At 44.1% G+C, this 21,612-nt stretch overlaps 9 protein-coding genes across 9 annotated transcripts; 4 read left to right on the forward strand and 5 right to left on the reverse strand.

Annotated features, from left to right (window-relative positions):
• Positions 1–256: 256 nt before the first annotated feature.
• PUMCH_002943 (uncharacterized protein) lies at positions 257–2,368 on the forward strand (the record flags this gene model as incomplete). Its single annotated transcript, XM_063021933.1, has 1 exon — positions 257–2,368. The coding sequence occupies one exon, from the start codon at positions 257–259 to the stop codon at positions 2,366–2,368; it is 2,112 nt and encodes a 703-aa protein (XP_062878003.1).
• A 218-nt stretch (positions 2,369–2,586) lies between these two features.
• On the reverse strand, positions 2,587–2,985 carry PUMCH_002944 (uncharacterized protein; the record flags this gene model as incomplete). The annotated part of the gene is made up of 1 exon (XM_063021934.1): positions 2,587–2,985. One exon carries the CDS (start codon positions 2,983–2,985, stop codon positions 2,587–2,589), a length of 399 nt encoding a protein of 132 aa, XP_062878004.1.
• A 377-nt stretch (positions 2,986–3,362) lies between these two features.
• Positions 3,363–4,556, reverse strand: PUMCH_002945 (uncharacterized protein; the record flags this gene model as incomplete). The annotated part of the gene is made up of 1 exon (XM_063021935.1): positions 3,363–4,556. The coding sequence occupies one exon, from the start codon at positions 4,554–4,556 to the stop codon at positions 3,363–3,365; it is 1,194 nt and encodes a 397-aa protein (XP_062878005.1).
• A 283-nt stretch (positions 4,557–4,839) lies between these two features.
• PUMCH_002946 (uncharacterized protein) lies at positions 4,840–6,771 on the reverse strand (the record flags this gene model as incomplete). Its single annotated transcript, XM_063021936.1, has 1 exon — positions 4,840–6,771. The coding sequence occupies one exon, from the start codon at positions 6,769–6,771 to the stop codon at positions 4,840–4,842; it is 1,932 nt and encodes a 643-aa protein (XP_062878006.1).
• Positions 6,772–8,920: 2,149 nt separating this feature from the next.
• On the forward strand, positions 8,921–10,477 carry PUMCH_002947 (uncharacterized protein; the record flags this gene model as incomplete). The annotated part of the gene is made up of 1 exon (XM_063021937.1): positions 8,921–10,477. One exon carries the CDS (start codon positions 8,921–8,923, stop codon positions 10,475–10,477), a length of 1,557 nt encoding a protein of 518 aa, XP_062878007.1.
• Positions 10,478–10,777: 300 nt separating this feature from the next.
• PUMCH_002948 (uncharacterized protein) lies at positions 10,778–15,259 on the forward strand (the record flags this gene model as incomplete). Its single annotated transcript, XM_063021938.1, has 1 exon — positions 10,778–15,259. One exon carries the CDS (start codon positions 10,778–10,780, stop codon positions 15,257–15,259), a length of 4,482 nt encoding a protein of 1,493 aa, XP_062878008.1.
• A 132-nt stretch (positions 15,260–15,391) lies between these two features.
• On the reverse strand, positions 15,392–18,004 carry PUMCH_002949 (uncharacterized protein; the record flags this gene model as incomplete). Its single annotated transcript, XM_063021939.1, has 1 exon — positions 15,392–18,004. One exon carries the CDS (start codon positions 18,002–18,004, stop codon positions 15,392–15,394), a length of 2,613 nt encoding a protein of 870 aa, XP_062878009.1.
• Positions 18,005–18,644: 640 nt separating this feature from the next.
• On the reverse strand, positions 18,645–19,550 carry PUMCH_002950 (uncharacterized protein; the record flags this gene model as incomplete). The annotated part of the gene is made up of 1 exon (XM_063021940.1): positions 18,645–19,550. The coding sequence occupies one exon, from the start codon at positions 19,548–19,550 to the stop codon at positions 18,645–18,647; it is 906 nt and encodes a 301-aa protein (XP_062878010.1).
• A 672-nt stretch (positions 19,551–20,222) lies between these two features.
• Positions 20,223–21,542, forward strand: PUMCH_002951 (uncharacterized protein; the record flags this gene model as incomplete). The annotated part of the gene is made up of 1 exon (XM_063021941.1): positions 20,223–21,542. One exon carries the CDS (start codon positions 20,223–20,225, stop codon positions 21,540–21,542), a length of 1,320 nt encoding a protein of 439 aa, XP_062878011.1.
• Between the last annotated feature and the right edge of the window lie 70 nt (positions 21,543–21,612).

Consider the following 21,612-nt stretch of genomic DNA (forward strand, 5'->3'; position numbering starts at 1 on the left):
TATATCATGAGGGGGACTGCTTTTATTCTCTAGATTTAATATAGCCACATTTCAGCTATTGAATCTGGAGGAAATAAGCTACACTAAGTTTGTATTGAGAACTTCGACATCGACTAAATCATCGTTTGTTGTTGTATTTGCCGGCCGTTATTGCCTATTGAGAAATAGTATATTTGCATGATAGAGTACCAATAGGTGCCGATCGAATTAAATTGCGCAGATTAGATAAGTGAAGATACAGATCCAGTAAGTGACAATGCAAATATTCACCGAGACTGTTGCCGATCACCATTTGGAAACCTTTGCTCAGTTGGCTGATGGTATCATTCATGAGGTAGACCCCGAGAAAATCAGAGATCTAGTAACAGGATCAGTTGATGAGTCCAGAATCGACGAGTATGTACTGAAAGTAACTAGACCTTCTCAGCTCTCGGGCTTCAAGGAGGCCATTCGGGACTGTATCAATAGCAACTCTACGACATCTGTTCGGATGTTCTGCTTGGTCATGGACGTGTTGAGTCTGCGCATTGCTTCGCCAGCATTGACAGGCACCACTAAATTGGTCACAGAAATGACAGTGAAGGAGAAGGAGAACTTGGTCAGATCTTGGAGAGACTCGCCGATCGGCCAGAAGAATAGACTCTTCCAGCTCATGGAAATGCTCACAGTCACTACATTTCTCAAAGTTGCCCCTGATGCCCATTTTGAAGCCATCGAATACACCAGAAAGGATACTCGAGAGCTGATCCATACAGATTACGAGGCAAACTTGTTTGAGTACAAAATGCTCGACCCTCCCGCCACAGACAACGTGGAGTTGTACTTGCCCAATATTGACGTCGTGATAATTGGTTCTGGTGCTGGCGCTGGCGTTGTGGCACATACATTAGCCAGAGATGGCGTAAAGTGCTTGGTTCTCGAGAAGGGCAAGTACTACAAGCCCGACGAATTGGATTTTGACGATATGGAAGGCTACAAGGCGTTGTATGAAGGTGGAGGTGTTGTGTCGACCGAAAACTCCCAGTGTGTCATTCTTGCGGGATCCACCTTCGGAGGAGGAACCACGGTGAACTGGTCTGCATGTCTCAAGACACCATTCAAGGTCCGCAAAGAGTGGTTAGATGACTACAATTTGGACTGGGTTGCAACAGAGACGTACGACAACCATATGGACTATGTTCTCAAACAGATGGGTGCCCTGGCTGATAACTTGGTTCATTCTCATTCCAACAAATCAGTGTTGGAGGGAAGCGAGAAACTCGGCTACAAGCATCGACCAATCGCTCAGAACAATGGTGGCCATGCCAATCACTCATGTGGATATTGTCATCTCGGATGCAAATGGGGCATCAAACAAGGTTCAATGGCCAACTGGCTCAGAGATGCCGCTGAGCATGGAACTCAATTCATGGATCAAGTCGAGATTGAATCGATTTTGCGCAACAAGAAAAACATTGCTATTGGGCTTCTGTGCATCAACAAACGCAACGGAAGTCGTTTCGTGATTCGTGGTCCTAAGAAGTTTGTTCTCTCCGGTGGCTCTTTGAACACTCCTGTTGTCCTTCAGAAGTCTGGCTTCAACAACAAGCATATCGGCCAGAATCTCAAATTGCACCCCATTTCGGCCTTAGTTGCCGTATGGGATAAGCAAAAGACAGATCCTCAGCTTAACTCCATCATGACGTCTTTGTGCCTGGAGGTTGAAGATCTTGACGGTAAATATCACGGCGCAAAGATAGAAACGCTCGTGCATACCCCAAGTCTTGAAGCAGCATTCATTCCATGGAGCTCATCTGATCAAATCAGAGAGGATATTCTCAAATATCAATATTCTTCGGCTTACATTCTCTTGTCAAGAGATACACTGTCAGGACTGGTAACTTACGACCCGAAGAAGCCAAGCACTTTAGTTGTCAACTACGAAATCAACGACTTTGACCGGCACTCCATTGCGACTGGTATTGTTTACGCTATGGACATTGCATACATCGAGGGTGCTCGCGAGATCATTCATCCTTACTACCTACTTGGCAAATTTAAGAGCGACAAGCCAAAGTCCGAACGCAAGATCACCGATTCGGACTATCAAACGTACAGAAAAAAGTGCAAGGATACCAAGCTTCCCAAATATGGCTTGGGCTATGGGTCCGCTCATCAAATGAGTACCTGTAGAATGTCCGGAAAAGGACCCAAGTTCGGGGCATGTGATACCTCTGGTCGTCTCTACGAGTGCGACAACTTGTATGTCGCTGATGCCAGTGTCATGCCAACAGCATCTGGCGCCAATCCGATGGTGACAACCATGACAATGGCTCGTCATGTTGGCCTTGAAATAGCCAAGCATTTGAAGCCTAATGCTAGACTCTAATTTATGAATAACGTTATACTGAAAATCCCACTATGCTCTAATTTATGCCAATGTGCTGTACCTTCGTTTGACAATCTGTTGAACTACGAACCCCACCACAGAGTGATTACGTTTAAAAATCAGCTATGATTCACACAATTGTAAACAGTTTCAATTTCATTCGTAAGTCTATACACTTCTCCGGGCAGAACGGAACCCAGACCATTGCAGTACAGGCACTATTGTTTATCATACAACACAGACTCACAGGAGAGAAAATATGACAATTTCTTCACATCTGTCTCGCTGTCATCTTTAAATCCTGCGAATCCTAGTGGCCCTCGGTCACAATCACTACATATGAGGAGTCTTTCTACTTTGGCTAGAGGGCCAACTACGCTCAGTTCAGTCTTGAGTTCTGCGGGTCTCAGAACTCCTATATTATCAAAATCCCATACATCATTGACTTTGAAGAATTGGGTTGATTCTCTTGTCATTTCAGGTGCCCCAGTAATCACGGTCTTCGTTTCTAGTAAAGCAGGCAGTAGTTTGATAAGTCGAGCATTGCATTTCTCGAAGGGGCAACGCAAAATCGCATTCTCGAAATCCTTTGCTTCCTCGTAGGTTAAGTAACTCATACTCAAATAGATTAAGAAGGAGAAATCTTGATTATAGACATATGTGGGGGTTTATCGTCAGGCACAATGAAAAATTGCAAATTTGAAGAAAAAATAGAAGAAATTGAAATATTTGTCTACTTTCATAAAATATTCATAATAGCTATCCGTTTGAATGGTTTAGTGTTGTGCTGAACCAAAGACTTTAAAAATGGACTCGGCGAGATAAAGCCTCCGATGACGACCGTTTAGCTCTAGAGTATAATGCTCAGAATATTTTCCTGATATCGGTTCTCCCGACTCGAAGCCAAGGCAATTCTAGAAATCTTACTTCCATGCAAATCACAAGAACATACTTCGTGTCAAACAAAATCTTCGGAAGTGCGAATTTACACAATTTAGATCTTGCTTTTGTCACCTATGATTGCGTATGCTAGGCCACTCAAATCCTTGTAGAGACTGGCATATCTTGCTGCCGACGCCGAACTTGCCGCTCCCTTTTTCACTCTCATTGCAATTCCCTGTGAGATGACACAGAGTCTCAATAGCCCAAAAATTACACCCAATCGCCATTGATCCTCTGGGTTGTTTTTGGGGTTCCTCGAATCCCATGGATGCCCTAAACTTGCCTCATACATTCTTAACAACTGTTTCACTTCATCCTGTGAAGCCGGATTTTCTCGACCAATTGATATCTCTTTTGTTCGATAAACGAGACTGTTCAATGCAATAGGGAATTCAAAAGGTTGCAAGAGATTGGCAAGATCGAAAAGTGGGTGTCCCTCGGTACATAATTCCCAGTCTAGCACAGCAATGACCTTTGCGTCTGTGGGGTGGAAAATGAGATTGTCAATTTTGCAATCGCCATGTATCAAAGTTCGGGCAGCTACATCAGGGGGAGAATGATCCAAGACCCACTTGGTGAGAATATCGAAGTGGGGAATACCTTCAACAGTAGTCGACTGTAGCGACTCCATTTTTTTCAAAGTTTTCAACTGTCTTTCGAAGTACAGCGATTTTGAGGCGCTTTGTTGCTTGCTGACATTTGGAAAATGTTTCGGTGGTAAGTGTTGAGCCAAGACTTCATAGTCTACAGAATGGATGGCGGCCACTGTTTGCATAATTGCCTCCCAGTAGTCCTTCTGTTTCTCTTTTGGTATTTCAGGCATATCTGCCCTCTTGATTGACCGACCCTCCACATATTCCATAACGTAGAACACACAGCCAATCACAGACTCGTCTTCACACAATAAGTACACCTCCGGAATGGGTACTTTTTGCAGCAGCAGTTTCCCCTCATTGCAATGCTGGATACCGTTCAATATGTAAAACTCTCGTTCAATTGCGTGAGCCAGTTTCTGGACTAATTTGCCGTTGGAGGTTGGCTTTCTTCTTAACACGAACTGCTTCCCGGCAGCATCCTTAATTAAATAGGTAGGATTCGACTGGCCAAATGTAAATTGTTTTATGTCTATTGGTGTCTCAAACTCAGGAACAAATCTACCAGGAGTGTAAATCTTCGGGAGTTCTTTCAAGAAGACCTCAATGGAGGCCACATCAAGCGGGTTTCGAATTTCCGTAACTTCAGGCATCACGAAATATATACTTCTCAAAATTTATGCATAGAGAGCAATAAATTGGACCCATGGGATCTCACACTATATATACTTGATTCTCGGCTATTTTTTGCGGGGTATGGGGTAGAAGCCGAAAGGTACTTGATCTGGAAATTGAAAAATCTAGATGACTTGTTGTGCAGAATCTACCAATATCAAGCATGGTCTATTTATTTATTTTGCTATTTTAATGGCCAATTGAGAAGTTAGTCTTGGTGAAGAATGCATCGATTGATTAAATATAAAAGAAGAGGCGACTCTATTTCACGTTAAGGGAGTAGTAATTATAGATTCCGCGCTGGCTGTTCTCCACTGGCCAAACCAGCTCGGCAATCTCACCATTGATATACCGCTTCTTCTTGGGGAGATTGAGGTTATAGTATCCGACAGAGCAGTTGATCTTCCTAGATGCATATTTGAGGAACTCTGGCTTGACAACTTTAGTCTCAACTTTAGCGCCTGTCTCTAAGTCATAATAGACTGCATTGGACAAGTGACTATTCGACGTGGGCCGGCCAGCGACAATCGCATCGTACGATGGATCTGACGAATCAATTTTGTAGATCCATGCGCGCCGCCCCTCATTGTCATAGAATTTCCATACCAGTGGAAGTGAGCCCGTGCTCAGGACAGAAAAGTCGGTCTGGACCGGCTGGATGCTAATGTGGTTGCCTCCGGTCAAATCGTAAAGAGTCTTGTATTCAAACTCAATTGCCTCTAATCCAGAATCGTAGGATTTCTTGAGAAATGCGGCGAGATTGCGGCGATCCAAACCTTTGCAGTCCGTGAGATCTAGGAATTTGATACTCTGGTTGTCCTGTAAAAGGTGGAGCAAATCCGTCATTGTGAGATTTGAGTGAGGCACTGCCAAACTCTCCAATTTAGTGAATTTGCTCTTGATGACGTCTAGTATTTGTTTGTTTACGGGCATTCCTCCAAGGTTTAGGTATCTCAAATCAGGAGCATTGAGATGATTCATAGTGAAGAGTAAATACTGGACATTAAGAGGGGATACAACATTCGAGTCAATCTGAAGATTAAGCCATTGAAGTGAGCCATTAACTATGGCGGGATGCTTTGTAAGAAATTGGATGAGGTCCTTGGTGGTCAATTTTGAACAACGTGCCAAAGAAAGGTGTGTCAAGCGACATGATGCAGGGAGATATGTGTGAAGGGCAGTGGAAGTCATTGTCGTGTGTGTGACATCAAGGCGCCGGAGGTTTATGAAATGAGGTAGGCATTTTTCAAAGACCAGTACAGGCAAATTAGAACAGTCGTGGAAGGAAATCTTGAATAGATGCTCGAGAGGACTAGCCTTGAGCACCAGAGAAGTTTCCATGTCCATTTCGTCGAGATCAGGCCCGTTAAAAGTGAGTTCCATAAATGCTTGTGCGAACAGCTTCAGAGAAGCACCACAGAAGTCAAGTGCCTGGACCTTGGGTAGGTGGTTGAAGAGAGTCAGAAGAACCTCGACATCCATATCGTCCTGGATATTTTCTGAAGCTTGGAACTCAATAAGATTAGGGCACAAGCTGAGCGCCATCTGGATTGTGCGGGCAGTGACCATCTGGATTTCTTGGTTCATACGGCCCGTGCGGCCCAAGCCAATGGAAGTGAACGTTTGGAAGTCCATAAATTCGACATACTGGCCGATATCTGGCTGGTTGACGATGTTACGCAAAAACTTGTCGAATGAGTGAGGTCTATTAAAGATTGCGTATTTGTACAAAAACCGAATAGCCAACTGGTTAAATGTCTTCAGAAGAACCGGGATGGTTTTCAGGAATTTCTCCAAGTTGGCGGAAATGGAGTTCGTAGCATCGTCGTAGTAGACGATCTCGATGATTTGGTACAAGATTTCTATTGGGAGCAGGAGAAGTGGTGAGAACGACTCGGATGTTGCTGCGTCGACGGAGGGATCCTTCAACGTGAAATTCTCGGTGATTGACGACGCCGAAAACTGCGAGTCGTTGGACCGCACCGGCAGCAAAAACATCCCGCTGCGGTCTACGGCAGGGATGGGCTGAGGTGGAGGTCCATTTTGTTCCACGGGCCATTCATCAGTAGGAGTATCTAAAACGGTGACAATCGAGGGGAAATTGTCTCTACGCAACCGGAGCTTCTTTCTGGATTTGCCCGAGGACTGAGGTGTCAATTGAACTCCTGCCTGGGTGGAGGTGGTCTGACCCATTCAAATGTAGATATGGTTGAGAAGAGGAACGAGAAACAAAAGCAACTAAAAGCCCAGACTGGGATTCAAGTAAGAACAGGAATTTCCCAGAACTCTACAAACTGTTCGTTTATTGTTGAAAAAAGATATTCCGGGGCCTATTCTCAGGTTTCTGGAAGAATAGACAGGAGTAGGTGAACACAGAAATTGTACTATTTGAAGTGTGGAGTAGAGATGGCGCACGATGCAGACCTGGGGAAGCAGAGGAGAAAGTGGGACGGCGATTTACGAGGGGTGAGGAGGGGAGAATAAAATTGAATATTTAGGGGTTGATTTTGCATCGGGAAAATTTAGGGGATTGTTGCGTGGGTTCTTCCGTTTTGCGCATTAAAGTCTGTAGTGGGTTTGCATCGGATTTGTGGATATCCGAGTGTCGGTGTCGGCATATGGGTGAGACCCTGATCCCTGAGGGTTTAATTATGTGTCAAGAATTGAAAAAAAAACAGATATCCGGACTTTTGTAGTAAATTCTCTTCCAAGTCTTATTTGCTTTGGAAAAAAAAAAATCTTGGGACCACTGCTTCTCGAGGGTATGGTTTAGCAATAAGTGCTTGGTTCAATGCAGACCATGCTAAGCTGTAGTCAATCTGGTGGTATTGCATGTATCTAACAGTTCTGTCAATTTCAAACTAATGAAGTGTCAGTTTTCTGCTGTTTTGTATTGAAAGAGGGACTAGAATTAAAATAAGTGAGGTTCTTGGAGAAATGGGCTGCCGTTCGGATATAGATAGCCGGGATATTATATACCCAGATAGAGTTTCCGGTAATACGTCCTTGGTGGAAGGATATTTAAGTCTCAAAACAGCAGCATTATCAATTGTATAATCTCGTATTGTATATCAATATCGATGCTACGAAGGTACGCAATTTTCATAACCAGTCACTCTCTTCCCAAACAAGGCTCAGGATTAGTTTTTGACTCATCTTTATTATTGCCTGCTCTTGAAACTCAGAAATGTATAGCTTTGAGAAGCGCATTTCCTATCTTGTTCAACTTGACACTAGTTCAAACTTTGGCTGCAAAATATAGTTGGTACTGCAGACAATCTTTTCAAGAAACAATCGTCCGCCATTCACCTAAGTGGCTCCATGTACCAATCCTAACCTTAGTTTACTTGACCATGAAAACAATTGAGTGTTCTGTTCCGTTCGAAGTTGTTGTTTGCGATTGGCCTTCCTCTGAACCAGACGCATGTTCTCACAAAGCTCTGACAAAAGGAGACTGGGTAATATTGTATATCTGTAGTCCATCTAAGTCTGTCAAGAAAACAGTTATTCAAATTTCTACACATGAATTTCAGTAGACTGGAAGTGCTACGTTCCTTCATTATCTTTCCAGTCAGTTGGGCCTAGCGTCGTTTGCATAACCAAGACAGCTTCACACAATAAGAACTCTACTTCCCGTACGGGTTTGCTCTCTCATGGAAAGAAGTCCATCGAGTCCAAATGCAATTTTCGCAGAGACACTTCAAAAAGAAAATCTTTCTTTTTTGCGCTTCAAAGAGCAAACTGAGAGCCTAATAGCTGACCCACTACATATATGGGCGTCAACTCAAACCTGAATCTAACCTTCCTCAGGATTGTTCTTCTTCGAGTCTCTCGCCTTCTGATTCTCCAATCAGTGCTTGCTCAATCACTAATAATTATAGGCCGATTGAGTCCTCCAGCGAATTAGAACACTAAGAAATTTCTTATGTCCGTGACATATTTCGTTTCTGGCCGGCTGACTGTGTACACTCTGACACCCCCTCTTAACCTAGTATTGGCTAATATCTGCACACCAGACCTGGGGATATAAAAGCGGGAGAGTGGAGATTTTTTGCGCTATTGAAGAATTTTTAAACTGAGAGTTTACTGAAATTTAGATATTTTTTATCCTTTTTCAAACCCTCCAGAACTAATCATAGTAAGTAGCCTTCCAACCCACACTGGCTCCATACACAGTCCTGCTTCTTAATACTCATTTCTACCCCAGAAATACGAGTTCAGTAGTCATCTCTACGTTTTAACCGCAAGCAGAACCAGAACTTCCATAGCCTCATTGGAACTTCACTACCCATTGCTAATTGTTTCCGTTCCGAGCGTCAGAAATCTTATCTAACCCTTAATCATGTCCGTTTACGGCTCCGACGATGAGTCACTCACTGAGTTCGAAAGGCTCGAGTCGACACTTCCTCCTCCGCTTCGTCGTAGTGCCTCGTCACTCTTGGAAAAATTAGCCGTTTCCAGTTCGCAGTTGGACATGCCGCTGGCCCGAACCCCAACCAATATCCATCCGCTGAACAGTCTCTCTGGCCTCAACAACAAGGAAAAACATCACCGTCTTCTTTCGCGTCTTTCGCAGTCAGAAAATGGCCGGGAGGGCTCTCCAATTCCTGTTCCTCGCCCTAAATTCAATGAAGAAATTCACAAGCCTGCCATGAACACCAAACAGTCATCGACTGGTGTCTTGTGGGTCACCGAGAGGGCCAATGAATATGGTTTCCAGGGTAACGGAGACGATGATTGGGCCAATTTGGGTCAGGGTGCTCCCGAACATGGTGACACAATTCCTGGCTCCTTCAAGAGACCCACGTCTGTGCCTGTTACTGATATCAGTAAAGAGTACGCACCAACTGCGGGTATCAAGGAATTGCGTGAGGCTGTAGCCAATTACTATAATGAGACATACCGTCAGAATTTCCCCTCGAAGTATACATACAAAAACGTGTGTGTGGTTCCTGGTGGACGTGCTGGTCTCACCCGTATTGCCTCGATCATCAGTGACTGCTACTTGTCATTTTTCTTGCCCGACTACACTGCTTACGCCGAGATGCTCTCTTTGTTCAAGAACTTTTCTCCAATCCCTGTCCCTCTTGATGAAGCTGACAACTACGATATGCACTTGCAGACCATTGCCTTGGAGTTGAAGCGTGGTGTGTCTGCGTTCCTTACATCTAACCCTAGAAACCCCACTGGTAGATGTATGAGCAGATCACAATTGCAGACCCTCCACAAAATGTGCAGAGAAAAATGTTTGTTGATCATGGACGAATTCTACTCCCACTATTACTACGACGAAGGATGTACCGGATCTTCGATCTCGTCTGCTGAGTTCATCCAGGACGTCAACAAAGACCCAGTCCTCATTTTGAATGGATTGACCAAAGCCTTCAGATTGCCTGGCTGGCGTATTTGCTGGATCTTGGGTCCTGAAGACTACATCAACGCGCTCAGTTCTGCTGGATCATTCTTAGATGGAGGTTCTAACTCGCCATTCCAATATGCTGCTGTTGATTTCTTGAAGCCACTCGCTGTGCGTGCCGAAATGAAGGCCCTTCAGCTTCATTTCAAGATGAAGAGAGACTACGTCATCACACGTTTGAGCAACATGGGATTCAAATTCAATGAAAAGAACACACCAAATTCCACCTTCTACCTCTGGCTCAATCTTTCCCATCTTCCTGGTAAGTTGAGCAACTGTCTTGGTTTTTTCCACGAGTGTCTCCATGAGAAGGTGATTGTTGTTCCGGGCTTTTTCTTTTTGATCAACCCACAGAACTTGAGTCGTCTTGAGGACGTCATTTGGTACAACTTTGTGCGTATCAGTTATGGACCCGAGCTCCCTCAATTAGTGAAGGGAATGGATGGTATCGAGCGGATCTTGCGTCGCTTCGACGCTTTGTAACCATGTCAAATTTCTAAATCCTTTATACAATTTTACGATATACTCTGAATCTAAAAATATATTCGCGCAATCTAAGCTACATTTCACTGCTCGGAAGTACCTGCGATCTTCACTTTTCAGAATCCGGGGAAACAGAAACATCACGTGAGACGCGCATCTGTTCTGGTATTAGCAATACAACAGAATTAGGCACCATCCACAAATACATCCTACCCCAATTGCACACTATAAAAGTCCTCAATTGCCCACACAAACCAATTTTTCAAAACTACTTTTTTTTTCATTCCTCCTCATTGATGCATGCTGCTGCTACTCCCAAACACCACCTCAGTACAACATGTGTCTCACCTTACCACAACGACAGAGAACAATTGGTCGATGCTAACATCCTTCATCATGTTTGCACTGTGGCTCGTCTGGATGTGTCTTAACTTTGTCATGGTTGTGGTTCCGCGTGCGACGGTTGCGATGTTACAGCGGCGGTTTTCAGTAACGCTTTCTATACTGCTGCTACTAATATACATGGTATTGATAGTTTCGTTCACGTATTTGATAGTGAGACAGCGGTACTTGACCAAGTATTCTGTGGAGACGACGCCGCAGAAAACAGACAAAACAATGCCCGGACAAGGTTCCAATTTGGACTACGTCACTGGCGCAAAGAAGCGCGGAACGGATAAGTCGAAGAATTACTTGGACGAATTTCTCAGCGCCATCAAGGTTTTTGGATATTTGGAGCGGCCAGTGTTTCATGAGCTCACGAAGAATATGACCACCCAGAAGCTAGTGGGCGACGAGCTTTTGTGCCTCGATGAATCCATGGGATTCTCAATAGTAGTCGAGGGAACAATGCAAGTATACATGAAGATGACAAACCGCCTAGACTCTGTAACATGGGATCAGGAAAACAAAGATGATATTTTGATGGTTGGGAACCAGCGGTATCATCTTCTCAACGAGGTGAAAAGTGGTGCTCCTTTGTGCTCTTTGCTCAGTACTCTAGACCTATTTAGACCTAAAACCTCTTCCGTTTCTAATCCACTGGGAAGAGCAACACCTAAAAATTCAATTGATAGACTGGCGGGAGGTTCTGGCGTATACTCAAAGCAAATGTTTTCGCCTGCTTTCAACGCCCAGGATCCAGGAAACTTGGATTCAGTGCCTGACTCTCCCATTGAATCTGCCCACGACCCATTGTCTCCTGAAGCTAACACCGTTTACCCGGAGGTTGTTGCTAGGGCGCGCCGCTCTGACACGAAAGATATTGCGACCGCCACGATCGCTATTATCCCAAACCTGGCATTTCAAAGAGTGTACACCAAATTCCCAAAGGCAACATCTCACATAGTTGCAATGATATTGGCTCGTTTGTACAAAGTCACCTTCAATACTGCCCATAATTACTTGGGACTCACTCGTGAGGTTATTGAGACTGAAGCTATACTAAATTCCTCAGGCGAAGAGGTCAAGCTACCTGACTATTTAGTGAGCAACGTCCTTGAGGAATTGCAGAGTAAGAAAACCAAGGAACAAGCCGAGGCTGAGGATGACAAAGCTGTTTCTCTGATTGTGTTATTTCCTAAATCAGGCAAGAGATCACGCAGCTCTGCTCTTAATCTGTCATCAAGATATGTGATGCTAGACTCAGGGAAAAAGTCAACGCAGCCCGGCGACTTGCTTTCATCTGTTCCTCTCACAAGAAGACCCATGTTCTCTCATCACAATTCCTTGGCTGCAGAAAACGCGGACGAACTCCACGGCTTCAGCTTGTTACAAGGTAAAGCTGAGACTCTCGGACGTCAAAAGAGTGGTTTGATACACACGCTCGGAAAAAATAAAAGTAGCCACATGGGACATTCTTTCTCTGACGAACTAGAAGAGACTAAGGAATCGACTTTGCGTGCTTCTATTGCTGAAACTTTGCTCAAAATTCTCGGTGTCGAAGAGGAATCAGAAAATTATTCAATATTGGATGATCGATTTTCAATGAGCTCCTCGTCTGTTGGATTATCGTCATTAATGAACGATAATTCTACTACAGCTAGCTTCAACAGATTCTTTTACGATTCGTATTCAGAGGGCACAAAGTTTGACGCTGTTCTGCCAACTCCATCTTCTTCTGAAGTCACCAAAGTTTATCCCACATTTCTGCGTTGGAAGCAAGACCAGGAGAATAGCTCCAGCGGAATACCTCTGCCAAGGATTGGTCCCCAAGGAAAGACTTCTTTGAATGACGCCGACTCCAAGTATGCTGCAATCAAGGATGCCTTTGCACAAGCCGTTGAGATCAAGTACTTCGCACCAAAATCCTATTTGTTGGAGCAGGACTCCTTCAATACTGGTTTGTTTTACGTCATTGATGGCTCTCTCAAAGTGACCGCTACAATGAAAGACCCATCATCCAGCACACCAGATAAACTCCTCACAAAGAAATTTCACACCGTTAGAGTTGGTGGTATTGCTGGCTATTTGAGCTCCATAGTGGGCTTCAAATCCCTTGTTTCCATCCAGTGTCCAAAAGACCAAGGGGCAGTGGTGGCCTATATTTCTAAGAAGGATTTTGTAAATCTTTTAGATAAGTTTTACATGTTACAGCTTCCGATTGCGGCTAAACTCAAAAGCTTGTTGCCTCCCCTTATTCGTACAATTGATTTTGCCCTCGAATGGTGCAACATTCCTGCGGGTGAATTGCTAGCTTCCCAAGGTGATTGGGCTAATGGTTTTCACATCGTTATAAGTGGAAGATTCCGAGTGGTTCGGCACAATGATGCTCTGAAGTTAGACCCGGAACTCGTCAACGGGAATTTAATTGACAATTCTAACTCAGCACAACATGACCATAAACCAAAAGAATTCGAAGTACTCGGAGAATATGGACACGGCCAGTCCATTGGGGAGGTAGAAGTACTTACTGCCTCAAGAAGAAGCAGCTCATTGATTGCTGTGAGAGATTCTGAAACTGCGCGTATACCCCGTAGTTTGTTTGAAATGCTCTCTCTACTGAGTCCTGCAATTATGGTGGAAGTGTCCAGAATCGTTGCTCGCAAAGTTCTCGAATCAAAAGATCACGATACCTTCAGCGGTTGCGTGTCAACAATTACTTCCTCTCGCCCTTTTGAATTCACAGCTGAGTATAAAACAATTACAATCTTGCCAAGTGTTAGCGGCTTGCCCGTGAAAGAATTTGCAGAGAAATTAGTGCTGGCCCTCAAAGCTATTGGTAGGAATGTCATAGCTCTTGATCAGACAACTACTCTTAAACACTTGGGGCGTCATGCCTTTGATGAAAGATTATCACATTTGAAACTCTCTGGATATTTTACTTATCTTGAAGAAAAGTACGAGACTATCGTTTACGTGTGTGACACGCCTTTGAAGTCCAATTGGACTTCAACCTGCATTTCTCAGGGTGATTGTATACTTTTGTTAGCTGATGCGGATGATGATGAATGTGCCACGTATGTTGGTGATTATGAGCGCTTGCTTCTCAAATTGAAAACCACAGCTCGGACAGACTTATGTCTACTTCACCCGGATAAGTCGGTGCTACCTGGATCTACAAGCATTTGGTTGAAGAACAGAATTTGGGTACAAGACCATCACCACATAACCATGGATGTGTCGAAAGAACATGTTGTCAAACGGGTCAAGAAGAAGAATCTGATTCTTGAATTGGCTCTTAAGGTAGCCAGCAAAGCCAACCCAAACATAAAGCTTCAATTTGAACAGGTTAAATCAAGAGCAATGCAATCCTTGATCAAATTGAATAACAGAGTGAATAAAGGCCCCGAAACTGCTTCTGTTCACAAGAATGATTTTTTGCGTTTGGCTAGAATTCTTTCAAACGAGGCTGTTGGCTTGGTTTTAGGAGGCGGAGGCTCTAGAGGCATCTCTCATGTTGGTGTTGTCACCGCCTTAGAGAAACATGGCATTCCCGTTGACATTATTGGTGGAACTTCTATTGGCTCCTTTGTCGGTGGATTGTATGCGAAAGAGAATAACATCGTTTCTATTTATGGTATGTCCAAAAAATTTTCTAGAAGAGTCGGTTCAATCTGGAGGAACATTTTTGATCTTACATATCCAGTCACTTCTTACATCACAGGGTATGAGTTCAATCGTGGTATTTGGAAAGTGTTTGGCTACCACGAAATAGAAGATTTCTGGATCAAGTATTTCTGCAACTCGACCAATATCACCAATTCGACGATGGAAATCCACGAGAGAGGCTATGCTTGGAGATTTATCCGTGCATCAATGTCTCTCGCGGGCCTTTTGCCTCCAATAGCATACAATGGATCAATGCTTCTTGACGGAGGCTATTTAGATAATTTGCCAGTGATGGAGATGAAGAACAGAGGAGCAAAGTACATTATTGCAGTCGATGTTGGTTCTGTTGATGACCGAACTCCTATGAACTATGGTGATACCCTTTCAGGGTTTTGGGTTTTGCTCAACAGAATAAATCCTTTTTCGAAACATCCAAATGTGCCCAACATGATGGATATTCAATTAAGGTTAGCATATGTCGCAAGTGTCAATGCATTGGAAATTGCCAAACGCATGCCAAATGTCATTTACTTGCGTCCTCCAATTGACGACTATGCCACTTTAGACTTCTTGAAGTACGACGAGATATACAATGTGGGCTTGAACTACGCTGATAAATTGTTAACGAGGTGGAAAGATGAGGGTAAATTCCCGAATATATCTGGTGTTGATACTGTGAAGAAATGTGAGGTGAATGCAAGACATGGGCTCACGAGAAGGAACTCTATATGATACTTCTTAGTTTCCATTAGTAGAAAATACTCAATAGCTTTTCAATAACTCCATGCATCCTATTAGATGTTTCCTAACCCATATAAAAAATCTATAAAAATAGAGGAACCGTCGAAACTAAACACTATAGTATCAAGTATGATCCTTGGCTAAATCCTCGGTAGTAGAAAGCGATTCATAGAACTTTTCGACGGCACCATGTGTGGTGACTTTCTCGGTTTTGAAGTTCACAACTTGTAGTCCTTCTCTTGCAACAGCTCTTGACAATGCCACATATGCGTGGCCATTCTCGAAAATGCGAGACAAATCAACTTTCACCTTTGGCAAAGTTTGACCTTGAGATTTGTGGATTGACATGGCCCAGGCAAGCATCAAAGGAAGTTGAACCCTTGACACTAAAACCTCCTCGGTGGCCTCGTCTGTAATATCCCACCTCTCAGGTTCGATCAATACTGTTCTAGAAGAAAGACCATCTGGTGAGGAAAACTCGACTAACGGATACTTCTCGCCTTTAGCCATTTCTTCAACCTTGCTGATAAAATCTAATTTCCGCCGCTTATTTTGCCGAATTAATTCATCATCGGTTACATCGTTAACCTCTATGGGAGCCGATGAATCGAAACCCGTTGGCAACCCTTCATTAGAATCTATATTCTGTAGCAACTGAGAAAAGTCTTTGTCCTCATGCAAAAAGTTAAATACGCTGTCAAGCTGCTCTGGAGCTGCTTTGAGCATATCATCGGTAATCTCATCAATCAGAACATCATGATTAGTCTTTTGAGACAAAGAATACGCCACTCTGTGTTTTGCAAAGAGTTTGGTTGTTTCCTCAAGAGACATCGAAGGATTTTCATCCATGATTTTCTGACAGAGATAAGTATCTCTATCGATGAATCCCTTGACCCGACCCAAAGAACCGTTGACTAAAGTATCATCAAAGTTCTTTATGCACATCACTTGCGCATTCTCTTTCAAGAAGATTTTCTTTGGTGCCAAAAAATTACTAAGCCATGCGTTCTTCACTGCTGGAGGCAAAGATCCACCGTCCTTTGCTTCATAAACTCTAGTAGAGCCACCAAGTCTCACCAATTTAAGGTTGTTTGCATTCTCAACCTCATATCGAGTAGAATACAATTCTGTGGGCACAATACCATCAGGGCAAACGAGGGGGCGGGAGAGACGGCGAAATTCTGATTCCGCTTCTTCTGAAACTCGACCATGTCTGAGATCATTGAGCATGTCAATAAAGGTCTGGTCACCTTGTTGCCTAAACACTTGCTTCAAAATTATACTCGAGGTCAAGGCATTCTTCCATGCTTCACTCTCAAAAGTGAACCGTGATTGCTCCTTCAATTCAGTTCCATCCGGATTTATTTGCGCTTTGCTGACTGGGGGCAATTGGTAGAAATCACCACAGACAATGACTTGAATACCTCCGAAAGGAGTATTCTTTTTGCGACGGATTTCACGCGCAATGCCATCCAAATTGTCGAAGAGTCTCCCGTCAATCATGGATATTTCATCAATGATGAGAACCTTTGTATCCTTCCAACGTCTGAAAACTTTTCTGTTCCTGCGAACCAATTTGATCAAAGCTGGAAGGTCGCCTTTGCCGAGTCCTATACCGGCAAAGCTATGAACAGTTATACCGCCAATATGATAAGCGGCTAAGCCGGTAGATGCTGTGACGGCAACAGTTCCTGGCCCATGTAATGCCTTGAGGTCCTTAATGATCTGTCTTAAAAGAACAGATTTACCAGTACCGGCTGATCCTGTGAAGAACATTGATTTTCCTTGTAGAGCTAAATGACGAACGTACTCTTGTTCCTGCGAAAGGAGAATTGGCTTGACAAGTTTCTCGGCTGACTCAGATAGTAGACTATTTGGCACAGCTTGTGTCGCAAGTTGAATCGTTGCGTTCAACGGCGCCGACTTCTGGCGATTTTGTGCCGGTGGGGGTTTAATGGTGCGTTCTTTTGGCAGTAGCATGAACCATGGTCTTTTATTTGAGTTGAGCTCCTTGAAAGTATCAACATCCTTCGAATCAACACTAGATTCGCCTGGCTGTGTGGCCATGGCATTGAAAGATACTGACTTCTTTGCTTTTGAAGTATCGAGTCCTTCGAGCATTGGAGCTCTGTCTAGAGCACTCTCAGATTTCAATATAGGTGCATCAGCCTCGCTCTTGACGGCGTTCAGAAGAGCCGAAACTTCGCCAATGCCTTGGTTTAATTGGTTCATCGCTGCACTGGTCACATCTACAAGCTTTTCAACGAGATCTGATTCATAGTCACTGATTTCTGCCTGTGGCGTTGAGTAAATCGAAGGCGGCGAAACCAGCCGTCTCTTTGTAGGCGTTCTATGATGTTGGGGGGATCGTTTTACGATTTGCGCTCCCTTCAGCTGTGAAGAGCGTCTGGACGTGGCTTGTCTAGGAGAGCTATGTAGCCAGTTTAAGGGCATGGAGGCGGCCGAATTCATCCGTTTCTGGCCCTCAAAACTGCCGCCGGAGGATCGGAGAGTCTCAAGACCGACTAAGTCAGCTGGATCAAATGGGTCATCGCTATCTGTATCTACATATATTGGCTCTTGTGAAGAGTCTTGAAATGACGAGAACAAGTCCACATTCTGGAGCAGATCGAGCTTCTCTTTGCTGGGTATCAACAGCGCTTGGTAGCCTGTTGACATGGTGCGTACGAACACTTTTCTGTGCAAAATTTGTCGGTATTTCAATATTCGAATCATAAAATTGGCATTGAAGAGTGTGTCGCGTCTAGTTCCGCTTAACGCGTGTATTCGTGGGGAAAATAATGTATGCTCTAATGCAGATTTATGTGAAGTATCTCAATGAGTGATACTATTGTATTTACAGGTCTGGGTTCTTTTCTTTATGGAGTATAGAGATGGCAGATACGAGATAAGTAGTTGTGAGCGCATACTATGAAGAACGTATGTTTTGATTTCTCACACATAATTTTTTTTTTCTATTAAGGAAATTTTTTATATCACTGGTTCAAATTTCAAATTGCTTGAGTTCTATTGTGCGATTTTAGTTATATGATACTTATGGATGGGTATTGATAGCCACCAAGTGAACCTAACCCGAACACACCCATTTTCGACAATTCTCAACTATATACATTTCTGCTATATTTCCAAAGCAAAGAAAGAGAATTTCAGGAAGAATTTCTCATGGAGATCTATGAGGCTCGGGGTGTTTGGCTTCGCAGCTCTTAGTCAAAAGAATGGCTTTGGTAAACGCAGCCTGCCATAATGCATAGACAATATTCAATTCATTTTGATCCAAGAATCATGCCTTGTGAAATTGTCTGGACAAAAACTTACGCGTTTGACTCTGAGTGATAATCTAACATCGTCTCACGTATCACGCCAATGGGACCTTGAAGTAACGCTGGTTGGTGCCAACTACCACCATGCTGTCAGTTTCAATCGAGAGATTTGAAATAGGCGGTAGTTTTTTGAAAGCCGACTGTATGTCGCTGATCTGCTTAAAGCTCACGGCTGTGCCGGGCCGTTTAAGAGTATAAGTCATAAACGAGACATGATACTTGCATTCATCGATGCCTTTAACGCCAACATTATTCCACCAGTCATATTTGAGATTGAGATTGTCCGCCTGTTCCCCTATGAGACCGCTCAAGCCCTTGAGAAGTAGCTCGCTTTCTGGAGTGATTCTACATCTAGAGACCACAAAGAGAACATTGGGCGTCTTCAGAGTCATGATCTGGAATCTCAGCTCCATTGCAAGTTTGATTCTCGCCCCACCTGCTCCTCTCCCGCCGTCGTCGCCTAGCATGGCACTCAAGACATTCCCCTTGGTCACAAGCTTCTCTGGCGGCGTCCACAGCTTCATGCGTCGCGTCAAATTGGACTCGAACTGCTTGATTTGATGAACCTGTCCCAGAACGAGTGGAAACAAGGTAACATGAAGACGTTTGGCGATATTTGTATTACAAGCACCTAAAGCACTTCCCGTCTGACTCAACTGATCAACGGTGTTGTCCAAATCGTAAAGTTTATGGAATCCAGGCACGGTATCTTCAATGGCCTTCGTGGATGCTGCAAGGGATTTGCGTAGACTCAATCTAGCAGCTTGATTGATGTCGCACAATAGAAAGAGAAACGAGGTTCCAAGCCTGCGTTGGTTCATGTTATAGTTTTCTGAATATGCAACAAAAGATGGAATTCCAAGAGGCGGAGGAGGGGTGGGGCTGGGCTCGGTGTTGGAGTCTGAATCGGAAGAGTCTGTTTCGTAGTCTAACAAGTCCATATACCAGTTCGAGAGTATAAACTGAAAAGTTACGATGAAATGAAGAAGATTCGAATGCGCCCTTTACTTAAACGAATAGGTCTGCGAATGTTCCTTGAGCGAGATGTGATGAGAACTAAGGTAGAAGTGCTAATGAGGTATTGGGTGCAAAAAACGGTATCAAGGTGGATCGCCAACTGTAGCGCACTGAAACTCATTTAAAATTGTTTTGTTACAGAATTTGAGAATTCTGAATGACATTTTCCAGAGAAAAATCAATTAAATGGCTTTTACGGAATTGTCAGATCTAACGGTGCGTTGGTATTCCCGATTCAGTTATGATGTAGGTTCTAGTCAATAGCCAAACTCATGGTTAGAGAAATCGCAAGGTCAATTCTGCCGAAGAATTTTTTGACTCCAACAGAGCTATGTATTTTGAGACAAACGTACTCACCAGAGTTCTCAGCAAAGGGAGATTGGCCTCATACCAAAATTGGTCTAAAAGGACAGACTCCGATGTAACATTGCTTCTCGAAATCAGATAGATTCAAAAAATTGACAATCACAAACGAAAGAAATAAAATACTTTTAAATTTTGCTTCATTTTCAGAATTGACACATTTTGTTCCATCCATTCGGTGTATATGCCCCAGGTTTCGGTATCGCATATTCCACCCACAACTTCCTTCTCCAATGTCCAAGAAACACAGTAAGCAGACCGAAAAACAACTCATTGACATTGTTAACAACCATAACAACCTCAACAGGTGCGGTGAGTGTGGCTCTGATTACCCGACCTGGGCCTCCTGGAACTTGGGTCTACTTTTATGTGGAAAGTGTGCTAACTGCCATAAGAAAGTTCTTGCGTCTGGCGGTCCTGGAGGTCAGCCCATCTCTAGGGTGAAATCGCTTACATTGGAGGTCTGGACAGAATCTCAGCTTGATTGCTTGCGGAGTATCGGAAACCGGGCCGCTCGGCAAAAGTGGAACCCGAAGAAGGTCCCATTCCCGTACGACGACGGGGTGGATGACACGCCCATTGAAAAATACTTGAAAGAAAAATACATTGAGGGCAAATTTCGCTACGATCCAATTGGCCAGGATGAGTATGGCGACGAGTATGGACGAACCACTCCCAGCTCCGGAAGAAGTCGAGGAAACCTGTCTGCGACCCGAAACTCTCGTAGCAGAAGCAGCTCGAAGGTGTTGCCGCGCTTGTCGCACCGCAAGTTGACCAGTTTCGAGCTGTCGCAGTATGCAACACAAGCTCGTGAGATCATGTCTCTTGGGTTCCTGGACAGAGATGCCGTTGTTGAGAGTTTGATTCTTAGCAAGGGAGACATTAATGACTCGCTCGACATTTTGAACTTCGATTCTAAAGTCAATCCTGCTCTGGCTGAATGTCCTCCCGATTTACCTCGCAGACCAGCTTCTTCTGGTGCCACAGCTTCTACTCCATCGGTGGGTCAACTGCAACCTACTGCAACTGGTAGCAGTGGCGAGTGGTGGACAGGGCAGCAAGTTGCACAACAAACTGGTCTTCCAACGGGCGCCGGGTTCGGAAACCAGCCCCCTCAGATCTACCAATACACAGACCCAGTGACAGGACAAGTCTCCTATATTGACTCGAATGGCCAACAATACTTGGACCCTTCAAACCCTCAACATCAGACTATGATGATGCAGGCCACCAATCCTCAGCTTCTTGCCCGCCAACAAACAAACCAGAATATCTTATCTTTGTACAACCAACCCAGTGCAACCGATGCTACTCAGCAGCAGCAGCAGCAGCAGCCAATGCAGACAATGATGCCTCAGCAAACAATGCAACAACAGCAAACTCAACAAATACAACCTCAGATGACATTTCAGATGGGCGCGTATCAGCAAAATGCTGCAATGGGTGCCCCTGTTCAAAACTCATATTTCACTGGGCAGGGAGCATATGCTTCAAATCCAGGATACGGGCAGCCCACGCAACAGTATGGAGCTTCACAACAGTATTGGAGGTGAAAGGATTCAGACTACTCTACATAGACTTTTATAGCAGCGCTGGTCGCCTAGCCTACATTCACAATTAAAC

Source organism: Australozyma saopauloensis, chromosome 3, assembly GCF_035610405.1.
Source record: "Australozyma saopauloensis chromosome 3, complete sequence".
Taxonomy (NCBI): domain Eukaryota; kingdom Fungi; phylum Ascomycota; class Pichiomycetes; order Serinales; family Metschnikowiaceae; genus Australozyma; species Australozyma saopauloensis.